The following is a 14359-nucleotide window of genomic DNA, read 5'->3' as shown; positions in this document are numbered from 1 at the left end:
AATCCCCAAAACCCGAGGGTTTGGGGTGGGTGGGTGGGCATTCAAGTTGATTGATTGAGGCTTTGTCCAATCATCAGGGAATTCTGTGTGCACGCAGGCTCCTCTGCCTCAGAACCGCTTGAATCTCTTAAGGGAGCTCAAGGGATTGTGGCAGAAGATATCCTTCCTTCCCTCTCCTTCCTTCTTCATCGCCTTCCTCTGGCCCCAAACAACCAAAACAATAGGACACAAGCAGCATGTACTGAAATGACTTTTAATATCTCATGTCGCAGCAAAATTAAAAATATACAAAAAGTTTGTGGTGTACAAAAGAGTCTCAGTACAGAAGCCCCCGTTTGGGGTCTCCTCCCCCTCCTGGGGGAAGCGCAGAGGGGTGAGTGGGGGCCGGGGTCTAAGGATGGCACAGATGTAGTAAATACCAGGAGGTGGGACCAGGAATAGGAAACAGAGGTGGGCAAGGGTGGGGGCCAGGTAGAGAGGGAAGAAAGAACCCAGAGGGGAGAATCACTGGGAATTGTGCTGAGGGAGGGAAATCAGCCCCTCGATCATGGCTAGTGGTTCCTGGAGTTGGAGACTTAGTGGAAGGGGAAGCATCAGTGCTGGGAATGTTCTGGTGGGGCCCCAAAGGACCTGGGCTCTGGTCCCACCCTGCTACCAACTGGCCCAGTGACCTTGGGCTGGCTGCCCCATGAGCCTTCCCCCTTAGTAAAACAGGACGCTGGATAAGTAAACCAGATTCCCAACTTGGGGTCCTAGACCCTAAGGATCGGTGGAGGCAGGAATGGAGGCCCATGAGAATTGTGTATTAAACACTCCAAAATAATACAGATATTCCCCCACCCTCAAGCCCTGAAAGCTAACTTGAGGCCTTGGGAGCATTTATCTACAATCAGAAGCTCAGCTTGAGTTAATTTAATGTGGGAAGATTAATTATTCTTCAAGAAGTGAGGCTTGTTTGGCAGAAAAATCTCCCAAACTATAGGATCCTCAGGGGTGAAAATTATAAGAGGGGGTGCTCTGGGAATCATTCAGGTCCTTTCTAGCTATTTTACTAGTCTGGAAAACCAAGGGGGTTGGTTGAGGGCTGTGTTTATCTGAGAGCACTCTCCCTCCCCCTGCCAAGGTGGGTTAGCCCATCGGAGACAGGTCTGGTTTAGGTTCTGGGAAATTCAGGTGAGAGATAGATGGAGGAATATCCTTTCCTCCTTCCACGCCCTGTGAACTTCTCCCTCATTTTTGTCTTAGGCTACCCTCCACTCTGGGATTATTGCAGGAACCCCAGGGCCCCCACCCCTTCAGCCTGGCCTGGGGGTGCCCTTACAATGATTGTGCATAGAAAAAAGGCCAGGATTGCTGGGGAGAGGGCAGCGCCCACCACGGTGTGATCAGAGAAGGGTGGATGAGGCCAGGCATCAGAGGGCCAGCCCCTCCCCATCCAGATCGGCATGTAGTAGTCCCTTTGCCCTACCCAGGCCCAGGGTCTTAGAAGGCCCTCTGGTTGAGAAGACGCAGCTTGGGCACCATGCCCACTGCTGCCCAGGTGGCCTGGCATCATTCAGTCCCTTCCAATGAGACCTTTCAAAACATATCCATATAGAAATTTGTAGCTCTTCCCCCTGCAGGACCTACCTCCAGCTTTATCTGGGAGGGAGACAGATGCCAAAGGGTGGCAGGAGCCAGCATGTGATGGCGGCAGTTGGGTCTTGGATTTCAGTCTTTTTCAGTCTTCCTCTCCCTGGACTCTGCCTTCACAGGAGGCAGGTTCCTCCTAACCAGACGCCCCAACAATGGAGAACCTCAGCCTCTAAAGTGCCCCCTTCAGGCATGGAGGGGCCTCTAGCCCTTATTAGATGATGGTTCCCCAGGCAGGGACCCTGTGAATGCCCAGGTCTCCCTTCCCTTTCCACTTTTCAGAGTGGGGGTGGAGGGAGGACAGCTCTCAGGGTCACTTTTTAAAGTCTCAGAGGGAGCCAGGCCTCTGTCCTTGACTTCCCCAGAGGGGTTATCAGACTCTGCATGGCTTCCTAGAACCTTCTCAACATGTTGAACCAGAGATTTCAAACTGGTGGCCCATGGGCCAAATCTGAGATTTATTTGGCCAGCACAAGGTTTTTCAAAACTTTGAATTCTAGGGTCCTATAGGCAGGGCACATACTCTCCTGTTTCCCAGAGTCTCTACCACTACCTACTATATAGCACTTGCTCTGCCCTCATTTTCTTCAGTACCTGAAGGCATTTGAACTTGCAACCCATATACCCCTTTCTGGGAACACTTCCTCACTACCCTAGGTTTCTGTGAGTGCCAAGCCCAGGTGAGCTCCAAGGGAAGGACCTGTGGGACTTTAGTCCTTAGGGCATTGGGTTGCCAGGTAAGACCTTCCTTAGATATTTCCAGCCCCTTTGGCCCTCACCAGGTCTCGCCCTCCCTGGCCTCTGCTTTCTCCCACTTTTATGGTGACATGCCTCTGTTGGACTCAGTGTAGCAGGGAGATGCCTGGGGGTAAGGCAGATTTGGGGGAGACACAAAGATGGGACAGATGAGAGGAGGGGACCAAGAAAACCTTCCCTGTGGGGGAACCCTTGCTAGGGAGGGGTGGAGGTTTGTGCTGTTCAATTGGGGTGACAGTTACAAGGCACATGGTATATAAGTGCATGGAGGTGTGATGAAGGGTGTGTTGTGCCTGGAGAGGTTTGGGGAGCACAGTCAACAAGCTGGGGGATCAGTTCCAGAAAACTGGGAGACAGAGGTCTACCCTGAAAACGGGGACAATGTCTCCTGGGTGTAGAGTCACTGAGGGCAAATTTGGTACTCAGTGTCCTGTTCTCTTCCTGGCAAAATTAAGGTGGACCCAACTACCTCTTAGCTCCAGGAAAAGCTTAACTCTGATACTGACTTTCTGTGTGACCTTGGGCAAGTCCCTGGCTCTCTCTGGGCCTCCATTTCTCCTCTATAGTAGATGTGGAGGGCAGGAAACTTAGGGACCTCACGGGTCCCTCTGGGCTGTGGTTCTGGAATATTCTCTCACTGCAAGGACCCTGTAGGGGTTCTGGGAAGGACTAAGCAGCCAAGCTGGGGTACAGGACAGACAATGGGAAGCAGGAAGAAGGGACCCAGGGGGTCCAATTCTGGCAGGGAAGAGAGGGACTGGCTGAGGTAGATTGTGTCACAGAAAAAAAACAACAACAAAATAACACAAATGGGATGATGCCCCTTCCCCTCTTCTGATTCCACTAGCCCAGTGAAACAAGAAGACTGATGAGGACCAAGTGAAGAGGGAGACAGGCCAGCTGAGAGCACAACCTCAGGACAGGAAGGGATGGGGTCCTGAGTTCCCGGGTATATGGTGGTTGGGGGTGGGTTCCTTGGAGGCTCAGCTCTTTCCTGAGGGTAACAAGCAGGAGAAGGTGCCTGTGGCCTCTCCTAGGGCCCCTCACTGTGGTCATTTCCAGGGCTTGGTTGTCCTTGGAGGCAGAGGTTTGAAGGTGGGTTTTGTGGAAAAGAGATGTGGAGGGTAGGGATGGAGGAAGGTCCAAAACTGTGGCCCTGGTTTCCCTGAGAGCCTCAGGCCGCATCTTAGCACTGCCGGCTCATTCCTATTCCCTCCTTCTCTGGTGGCTTTTGGAGCTGTAAGGACTTCCAGCTTCCAGGGAGGGTATTTTTAACTTTTCCTTCTAGGACGCTGGCTGATGGGACAGCCACTGGGTGGGCCATTCAAGGATGCTGGGGAGTAAAATAACTTGTCAAGGCTGACCTCATGTCACTTCTCTAAGCCTCAATCTCCTCCTTTGTAAACTGGGTTGTAGAGCTATTGCAAGCAGGGGCGAGTTTAGGGGAGATAACACTTGGCCCTGGAGAAGCAGTCATCCAGACTTGGGTCTGCTTCCCCAGCATAGTTGCCTCACCAAGGGCTTTAACATGTAACTGGCCCTGGAATTCAGTCTCTGGAGACAGATTTGGGCAGAAGACAAGGTGAGAATGAGGTGGTGAACCCACCAGAGGAGGCCTGGGTCAGCACCAGACCTCTTCCACCACCCATCACCTCAGGCCTGGTTCCTGAAGCTTCTCAGGGGTTGGGGAAGTAGAAGAAAGAAAGTAGTAAAAGCATTCTTATGTGTTGGTGGAGGGAATGCACACTCCATCTGGGCCCATGTGGATGTCTATGCAGTCGCCTGTGTGCTGGGGGGTGAGGTGACTTGTGTCACGGGTGTGATGTGTGCTTGTGTATGTGGGCAGTCCTGCCCTCTCTGCCTTTGGGGTCACCCTGCACCCTGAATGTGTCCCTCTCCTTGAATCCTCAGTAAATTCACCTCACCCGTCACTATCTGATGGGACAGCAGGATTCTGGGACCCGTGAGACTAGCTGCCACTCTGGGCCTCTGTTTCCCCATTTATAACCCAAGGGCGGCTGAACAAGAGAGAGCAAAGTGCCTCTCTAATTGCATAGTCTGGGATTCTCATGGGCCTCCTCACCCCCAGCCCAGGTCTGCAGGTGTCCTTAATATTGTCTGCTGTGCCCTTGTAGTGAACGGAACTTAGTTGGCATGGGGAGTGGGGACGTGGGGGGAGGCTCCAGGCTCTGTTTAGAGGCTCTGTCCCCTCACCCCACAGAACTGCCAACTTCTCTGCTCCCAGACTCCCCCACCCTATCCAGGACTGACTGTCCCAGAGAAAGGGGGAGGGGGCGTGGGAAGTGGTCCCATGGGCACCCTAGGATGTTAGGGGAATAGACTACAGGTCCTAGAAATTTGTCAGATCTGAGGCAAAAACCTGTCAGTTTTCCAGCTGCTATTCCAGGGAGCTGCATCTGCAGGGTGGCTGAGAGCCAAGATTTATGTCATGTCCCCAGAGCTAATTTTTTTCAGCTGGAAACCAGTTGGCGATTGAACTGTCTCAAGGGTTGTGAGGACACTTTTGTCTGGGGAAAACAGCTGTGGACCAAGGTGGATGAGGGCACAGAACTCCTATAAATCCCAGAAATCGAAACTGGAGTTCCCGTTCCTAGAACATCCCACTTACATGGGGTTCTAGAGTCCCCTCCCCACCACCATGGCAGGAGCTACAATCTCCCAGAGCAGAACAGCAGGGCTCCAGTGCCTTCACTGTGAGCACCACAGAATCCAGATCAGAGTGACTCCCTCAGACATTTTATCAGGTAAGTGTTCTAAAACTTAATCCAGAGTTAAGAATGTCTCTCTAGAACAGTTTCTCTGCTAAATGTGCTAGAACCTCATGTATAATTGAGCCCAGAGTATCTTCCTAGACATTTTATCTGTTGTATTCAAGACCTTTATCTGGAAGAAATGTTCTAGATACTCATCTAGAACAAAGAATGGCTCCTGGAAACATTTCACCTGAGGTGTCTAGAACCTCATCCATAATAGAGCCCACAACAAAGGGTGTCTCCTGAACATTCTCTATGTGGTGGATTGAGGGTTCTGCTGCCCCCAACCTGCTCTCGCTTCATGCTTCTGCTGGCCTCAACCCCTCGGTTGTCTCAGGGTTCTTCCTCCTGTCCAGCTGCAGCACTGTTAGTTCCCACCCCAACTCCCCACGCCACCCCAACTCCCTCCTTTCATTTCCCTCCTGCCCAGGCTCCGGATCTTGGACCCCACGGGAACTGTACCAACCTTGCCCACCAGATGCTCCCACCTCCCCTCACATCTTCCATGACCTTCTCCATCCTTCTCAGAGATCCGTCCCCAAAGAAGCAGCACCCCCCCCCCCCCACGCACACACATACACACCCCCTGAGGAGCACAGGGCCTAGGTCATGGGCCCCAGACAGTGCCCTTTCTCTGGAAGGTCCACCAGGAGCAACATGTGGGTGACTCCAGGCAGGGGAGAGGGTGCAGTGCCCCTGGCACCAGATGTGGTACGTAGGCCTTCATGAAAGTGGGGCAGCTAATGAGGAGTGTAGCACCAGTTAATTCCCTGGACCCTAGTTCGGGGGAGTTTAGGAAATGGGCCACAGGGCTGAAAACAGGGTCTAGGGCTGGGGCCTCCACAAGGCTGTCCCCTCCCCTGAAAGAACCCAATGGTAGGCCACTCTACCCCGGGACCAACAGATTCACACCCCTTTAGCTGGGTGGCCCTGAAATTCTGGGCTCAACACTGTGGTTGATGTGGGGTCAGCCAAGCCTATCCCTTTCTGCAGGGAGACTGTGGCCTACACCGTGGTCTCATACTCCAGCAGCTCCTGGGGGGTCCCCACACTCCGGTATTGCAACCGAGGTGTGGCAGGAGAGGAGTACTCCAGCGCCAGAATGGTCTTCCGGAGCCTGCGGTCAATAAAATGAGCATCCCATGCAGGGTACTTCTTCCGGGGCAGGTCAATCCGAATGACAGGCCCCTCTGTCCGCAAAGGACGAGCCACTGGTGTGGGAGGCAAGCCAGGCCGCACCTGGAAGACAGGTGGCGTGGGGGTCCCTGCACGCTCACCCCCCACTGAGGGCCCTTCCCTCTCAGCGCCTGTAGTCCTTGGTAGGGACCTCGGGGGACTTGTGACAGCATCGGCTGGTGGGCCACAGGGTCCTGGGGCCTCCGGGCAGATGCAGCCAGCTGCCTGGGGACCCAGCATGGGCCCATTGGGGTGCAGGAGGCAATAGTAGACACACATGAAGAATATGCCCAGCGCAAAGCTGGAGGCCACCACACAGACCAGGATGAGCGAGTGGAAGTCGGTGGAGAAGTTGCGGCTAGAGTACCAGAAGCCAGTGAGCGCGGCATTCTCAAGCAGGACGATGCAGTAGTAGAGGGTCATGCGGCGGCGGCTGCGGCCCTCCTTGACATTGAACCAGCAGAAGATGTAGATGATGCCCACTACCATGTTGTAGATGATCTCCTCCCACTTGGACATGCAGAAATCTGTCTCGCCCTGGATGACCCAGAAGGTCATGACGCACCAGTGAGCCACGATGAAGATGCCAAAGTAGAGCTTGTAGACACTGGCAAAGAGCGCGAAAGCCAGGCTGCGAGCCGCGATGGTGAACAGGTGCCACAGCACCTGGGCCACGGCGCCCTTGTAGGACAGCGGCCGCTTGTCGTCCCGCGAGTCCCGCAGCACCTTCTGGTAGGAGGCCAGCGTCCAGGCCAGGGACACGAGGGAGGCGGAGGTGGACAGGGCTGCAGAGACAGGGTGAGGGTGGGGTGGGCTGGGTTAGGGGTGGGTCTGGGTTGGGGTCTGAGGAGAGGGGGAGGGTTCTGGGTCAGGAGCTGGGTTCTGAGGAGGTGTGAGGGAAGGGTCTCTCTAAATCAGGAGGGCTGGGCAGAGGGCCTAGGTGGGTGGTCTTTAAGAGCAATGATGGGAGCAGGGAGAGTGGATGGGGCTGGGTACTTCTGCAGGAGCATAAAGGCAGAGGGAAGATGGGTGACTCTGGTCTCCATAAGGGACAAGGCCAGGTCTCTAAGAATAAGGGATGTTGGGATTCAGGGGTCTTGGTGGGAGGGTGGGAAATTAGGGTCCAGGATTCTGGGAGTGAAAAAGAAGGTGAAGAGTTGGGGGGGGTGTCATGATTAGGGCATGGAGGAGCCAGGAGGGGACTATTTGTAGCTACAAGCCACCAGGGTGAAGCTGGGGGGTGGAGAGGGGTATCCAAGCTGAACACAGCTGAGGGTATGAGAAGAAATCCGTGTTGGGAAGTTCTGATTGGGGCCCGGGAACCTGGGGAAAGGGTGTCCAGGAGCCAGAGGTGGTGATAGAATCTTTGAGGTCATTGAAGGTGGGATGGACAGTGTCTGGGTGGGAGGAGCATGGGTAACTCCGGGATATGGCTTTTCTCTGCCATAAAGGGTTGGCCTGGTCTATGAGAGGGCATGGGGACCAGGACTAAGCCTGGGAGGCGTCCTTAGGAAGTGAAGACCAGTGAGGGGGCTGATAAACAGGCTCTCTGGAGACTGAGGGTGACTGAGCAAGTCTGTGAGTTAGGGGAGGGTCCCCAAGAGATGCCATCTGGGATCAGGACAGTTTGGGGGAATGAGGGGTAGGGTCTGAGGTGTGGTGATGGGGTCAGGGGTGTTTTTGGACTTAGCAGAAATGGGGTCTGCTCTGCCCTGGCAAGGGAGAAGAGGGGAGGATGAGAGTGGGGACACCCAGGGGTCCCAAAAGGAGGCCAGGCCCCTCCCGACACGGAGGGTAAATGGGCCGCTGGAGGGGACTTGGGTGTCTCCAGAGGCCTGGAAGGTAGTGAGAGTAGCGGGGGTGGAGCCTCCAAATCCCTGACAGCAAGTGGTTAGTAGTGGGGGTGGTAGGAAGGGTAGTGGGCCCCCTGCAGCAGACTACGGAAGCGGGGCGAGCCCTGGGGCGGGGCTGGGTGGGCGGGGGCGGAGCTCACCGGGCAGCAGGTCGGGCTGGCCGCCGCGGTGCACCAGGAGGCTGAGCTGCAGCACGAGCTGCGGCGCGCTGCGCAGGAAGGTCTCCAGCAGGCGCAGCATGCTCACGTCCGCGCTCTCGAACAGCATCCGCCAGTAGAAGTGGCGCCGCAGCCGCTCCCCGCGCCAGCGGCTCTGCAGCCCCAGGTACATGGCGCGCAGGTACCTGCGGGAGGGACGCCGAGCTCAGACCCCCGCGCTCAGCCCCCTTGAGGCAGGTGCGCGGTGTGTAAACGCTCCCTGCGCTGAGCACAGCCCGTATCCTCGGCTGTAAAATGCGCCTTTGTAAGGATCACCTCGGGGGCTGTCGTCGTCGTGGGGGGAGTGGGGATCCCCGAATGGGCTCCCTAGCTTAAAGCACTGGCACAAAGTAAACCCTTAGTTCAGCATTCTCATCATCATTATTGCTCTGGGGTCTGCTTTTTTTGCGGGATTCCCAACTCCTTACCGTGCACTGAAGTTCCCATTACTGTCCTCATTTTATAGATGAGGAAACTTAACACCTAGAGAGCTATACCACTTGTCCAAGGTCACACAGCTAGGAAGCAGGGGAACCAGGATTCAAAGCCAGATAGCCTGGTTCCTTCAGGAACAGTCCCTGGTGCCAACCCCCAGCTTCCTGACTTGATCCCCAACTACACCTCTCAGTGCCCAGTTCTTCCCCACAGGGCACAGAGAAGCTGCTCATAGGTCCCCTGGCATGTGAGACTTCGATGCTTCCTCATGAGCTGCTTCTTCCAGCAAATTTCACGGCTACAGCTGTGCTGCACAGGCCACAGACCCCAGCTCCGAACATGCTCCCTCACCTCTGGGCTTCTGCACCTGCTGTTCCCTCTGCCCGGAACACCTTGCCCTATCTTCCAACCGCGCTGCAGCCCCACACCTGGTAACTCCTGCTTTTCTAACAAAGCTCAGCTTTTAAACACCACCTTTTCCAGAAAGGCTCTGCTGACCACTTTCCACCTGGGGTAGGGACCTCTCCAGACAGGCTTCTGTCTAACCCACAGCGAGTTGTAACTGCCTGCTAATGCATCCATCACCCCCAGACTGGGAGCTCTGTGAGGATGACTCAGTCAGCTTGCTAACTGCTGTACTGTCTGTTCTTAGCACACAGTGGGTGCTCAATCTGTGTTGGCTCAAAGAGTGAATGCATGCATGATGGCAAGTTTGTTTCAATTGAATACAACTCTGGTAACCAAGTAGGGAGTAAGGAAAGGATTCTGAAGTCCTGAGTTCAAGTGCTCACTTTGCTTCAACTACTATGTGATCTTGAGCCAGAACCTCTCTGAGCCTCAGTGGAATCCCTCCCAAATTGGCTGTGAGGATAAAATGGGTTTTAAAATGCTCTCCACCAATGAAGTGCAGTGCCCATGTAAGATGAGAAGGGGCCTGCCACCCAGATCTCCAGGCGTGCTTTCCCCTCTCTGCCCTCGTTCTTTGCCCAGCAGATCTGCCCCAGGCTGTGCAGCCATAGACCTGCCCCCAACTCCCGAATTCTTTGATTCATGGGGCAGGCACACCCTTTGCTGAAACCAGAGAGCACTCTTCTAGATGTTATCTCCGCAGAAATCAGGGAAGAAAATCCCAACAGAGATTCAGTGATCCTATTACTTGAATCTGAAATTGGAGAACCAGGTTTGGGGAGGTCTACTCCCAGATGTGAAGTGCTGGCATTTTTAAGATGTTGTTTGGGAACCTGGGGACCAACTGTATTCAACTGTGTGTTGCCAGTTCAAGAGAGGATTCACAGTACTCCCTGGAATTTGGGATCAACTGACACCAAGAGTTTCCCCAAAGGAGTATTCCATCACAGAAATGGGGTGGCCCTCCCTAGGCCTCAGTTTCTCTATCTGCCAACAAGAAGGATGGGCTTGATGACTCTGGAGATCCTTTTAGAGCTAATGCTCTGTGACTCAATCTCTCCTTCCCATAACATGGCCAGAAACATCCCATTCAGGGCTCTCCTCCTCATCCCTGTGTCTTCCCGGCACCAATCAATGGTGTAGACACACCCTCGACATGACATACACAGTGTGGAACCAGCAGCTGGGAAGGGGAAGAGAATCAACAAAAGCAAAGGCTCCTCAGTCTAACTCTCCATTCTGATGCTAGCAGTCCTTCCGCAAACCACAGGCCTGTGTGTTTACACCTCCTGCTTACACGCTCCCCAGGATAGGGAGTCCCTACCTTATGAGGCAGGGCAGGGCCTTTGCCTTTTGAGCATCTCCAAGACTGGACTGTGTTTCTTCTGGTATACAGAAATTTGTTTCCCTGTACTTTTCATTCTCTGGGCCCCTGACTTCCTCCCACATAAGAATCCCAACAGCCAGAATCACTGATTCACATACCAAGTATATTTTGGATCACTTCTTGGGTGTCAGGCCCTGTGCTTTAAGTATCTCACAGTACAATGGGGCAGAGACAAGATAAGATCTGACTTGCTGTGGAACCCAGAAAAGAGATGGGTAACTTTAGCTGGAGCAGGGAGGAAATCAGGGAAGACTTCCCAGAGGAAGAAACATTTGATCTCAGTTTTAAAGCATAGGTAGGATTAGAAGGCACGCAGGAGGTAGAAGGGCATTCCAGGCAGAAGAACCAGCCGAGACCAAGGCATAGAGGCATGGCCTTTTAGGGATATGGCCAGTGATTTGCTGGGCATGGAGGGGTGGCTTTTCACAGGCAGGGGCATAGGAAGATTAGAATTGTGAAGGGCATTACATTCCGGACTGAAGCGTTCATATTTTATTTTAAATCTGAGTTCTATCCCACAGTCAAGGGGATGTGATCAGCTTGCTGGCTTAGAAAGCTCGCTCTGGAGGCTGGTTTGGAGGAAAGCCAGGAGAGGCTGGGGTTTGGTCCAGGCCTGGGCTGACAGGCTGAGCTAAGGCAGGGCACTGAGGAGGGGCAGACAGCAGAGGCAGAGATGGCCAGGAGTGGGGGGCTATGGGAGAGACCAGGATGGGCTGCAGGGCTTCTGGGGAGCCCAGATCACAGACCACCTTTCCCAGCCTCCATCTTCCCCCAGACCTGTTCCCTTCCCTGTTCCTGTGGCTCTGGGTTTGAACAGAAAGGAGAGACCAGCTGGTCCGACGTGAAGGGGCCTGGGGAGTTGGGGGAGGGCGACACCCTGGAAGTTTCTCTCAGGCTGGAGGACCATCTGTTTCCTGGCCCGGGTCAGCATGAGGGAGGCCCTGGGCCGGCCAGCATCCATCACCACCTGACAGGCTGCCTGCCCACCTCCCCGCCCACTCCTGCCCCCTCCTCTGCCAGCTTCCAAGGCCCCTCACCCCAGATAACCGCAGACAAAGGGCTCACCCAGCTCAGGGCTGCTGTGGGCTGAGTGGGGAAGGGGAGGGGAAGAAAGGAGGCCCCGAGTCCCCAAAATGAGGCATTGGGCAGTGTGGAAAGACCACGCTACAGTCCGGGGATGGGAGGACCTGGGTTCAGCCTCACTCTGCCCCTTTTGGCAACAGCACCCAAAACCGTGACTGTTCCTTCCAGCCGGTACCAAATGCTTGGTGCCAAGGGACTGTGAGGTTTTCATGGGCCTAGGAAAAACGTTGGAGGCCTGGGGAAAAAATTGGCTCTAATACACAGGGAAAAACTGCAGGATCAAAATTAATAAATGTTTAATTAAATGTCTGCAAAACAGAACATGATATCAGCCAATCGACTGCAATTTGGCTTTTATCTGGTTATATATAATTTACATTTGGTGTTTGATGTGGCTGCATTTTAATATGCTTGATAGATGTGGGGCTCACAAAGGTTTTAAAACAGCCCTGCCCAGGACATGTAACCTAATTTCCCTGTGCCTCAGTTTTACCTTCTTTGAGAAGGGGCCAGCACTCACCATCCTGCCTGTGTCACAGCCGCTGGGATGAGGATCAGAAAGGCAAGATGTCAAAATGCAGGGCTTGTGGGTTTGCTTCCCAGATGCTGTATGGCCTTGGGTAGTCTCTTTGCCTCTCTGAGCCTCATTTTCCTCTTTGTTGTGAGCATTGGATGAGGTGATGGGTTTGAAAGTAATTTGCACACTAAGAGGGGTGTGCATATAGAGATTGGGAGCACATGGTAGGTGGAGGCCTCTGGCTTCTCCAGATCACCAAGTAGCCTCTCTTGAAACCTCCTCCAGGAAGCCTACCTATTCTACTCTATTTGAAGGGAAGTTGGAAGAAGCTGATTTTCACCACAAACAGGACCAACACCACCCACAAAGAAGGATGCCTCATCTCAGGGAGAGGAATCCAATCTGGGGGTGGGGTGCATCTGGTTTCTAACAAAAGGCATCCCCGATGCATCCATTCTCTCCACTGCTACCACCTTGGTCCCGACCATTATCATCTTTTGCCTTCTTGGTGGGTTCTGGGTATCCACTCCTGCCCCCCTGTAGTCCATTCTCTACGTGGCAACAGGCAAGATACTTTAAAAACCAGTCAGATCATGTCATTCCCCTTCTCAAAACCTTCCAAGGGCCTCCCATCACACTTGGAATAAAGTCCAAGGGTTTTCCCTTGGCTTGCAGGCCCTAAACCATCTGGCCCTGCTAGTTTCTCTCCTACTCTCAAGCTACTGCTTCATTTGTTGTTGGCACTCCACCTGCCCTGGAGGTTCCTCAAACACAGCCTAACGTTCCTGACTCAGGACCTTTGCACTTGCTACTTGCCCTGCCTGGAACACCCTTCCCCAAGACCCTCCCATGGCTAGTTCCTCATCAGCTCCTGTGTCACCTTCTCAGAGTGGCCTCCTAGGTCACTCATCCCATGTGGACCCTGCACCCTCACTAAACCACTCTCAACTGTCACATAGCCCTGTCTGAACTTCGTAACATACATATCAAACAATCTTATTTATTAATTTACATATTGATTTTCTGTTTTACCACTGGCTCTATGAGGGTAGGGACTCAGTCGGCCTTGGTCACCTCTGTCTCCTCAGCATCAGTACATGTAGTAGGCACTCAATAAATATTTGTTGAATGAACAAAGGTGAAAGAGTGTTTGCATGTGTCTTTCTCTTGACCTTCAAGGCCCTAGGGCTCCATTGCCTGAGATTGCTTACTGCCGGGATACTCCATGGGCAGGCAACTCCTGGGCTCACGGATTCATTTCTGTCCTTCCTCCTCCAGGCAGGCTTCCCTGATACATCTTAGCCTGTTTGGGCCCCCCACAACACTGACTTAAACTGTCCAAGGCCAGTGTGAACCAGAACATAACAGACAGGTTTACCACTACCCCTTTCACAGTGTGGAAACAGGTGCTCAGAGATCTGTTTTGGATCTGATTTGCTGACTACCCTTCTTGTGCTCAGAAAAGAAGCATGTCCAGGAGGAAACTGGAAGAGCAGATAAGTGTGTATTGTTGAAGGTGGGGTTATGGGCAAAAGAACAAATAAAAAAACCCCACACAACCCTAGGGAAGGGAGAAGTCAGCAGGTAGGGTGTGAGGCATCCAAAAAGCTATCTTTTCTGGACCCCATTGCCTCTGGGAGCAGGCAGGAAAGTGTAAGAAATGGACGGAGCTCGTTCTCTGTTCCCCAGGTCTGGTTGCCTTTGTGACCCTGGAACATTCCAGCATTCCCCAGACCTGGGGGGCTCCTCTTATAGGTAGAAGGAAGGAGGAAGGATGAAGGTATCTCATGTCCCTGAGAAGCCAGGAAGCTTCTGGGCCTAGTGTCTAGGTCACCCTGTGTCTCTCCTGTTTTTGCTTCTTGTGTCACCTGGAGTCTCTAGTACCAGTCAGGATTTCTGGTCTGGGCCTCAGTCTCCATGCAGACGGCCAGCTTGGAACCATCCCTGGGTCTGCCCTCAGATCCTGGATCTGGGTCACTGTCTCTGTCTGTGGCTCAGCTCAGCCTGTTGTGTCTGTGCCTTGCATGCAGGGTCAGGTTAGCCTATTTATTCACCTGCTTCTCTGTCAATCTGGCTGTCAGACAGTCTTGCCCTGGGACCCTGGGTCAGTCTACCTCTCTGTCCCTTGGAATATGGGTCAT

General features: G+C 53.6%; 1 protein-coding gene across 1 annotated transcript in view; it reads right to left on the bottom strand.

Moving 5' to 3' along the window:
- Window positions 1–237: 237 nt before the first annotated feature.
- XKR7 (XK related 7) overlaps window positions 238–14359 on the bottom strand; it is a 28467-nt gene continuing 14345 nt past the window's right edge. The window contains exons 2-3 of the mRNA XM_072800514.1: window positions 8332–8534; window positions 238–7123 (exon numbers count right to left, since the gene is read on the bottom strand). Of these exons, the coding sequence (XP_072656615.1) occupies window positions 6168–7123; window positions 8332–8534 (1159 nt within the window). The 3' untranslated portion in view covers window positions 238–6167. The remainder of the gene's footprint in view (window positions 7124–8331; window positions 8535–14359) is intronic.

The sequence above is a fragment of the Canis lupus genome, chromosome 26 (assembly GCF_048164855.1).
Source record: "Canis lupus baileyi chromosome 26, mCanLup2.hap1, whole genome shotgun sequence".
Lineage (NCBI taxonomy): Eukaryota > Metazoa > Chordata > Mammalia > Carnivora > Canidae > Canis > Canis lupus.
This window is presented reverse-complemented; position numbering and strand designations above follow the sequence as displayed.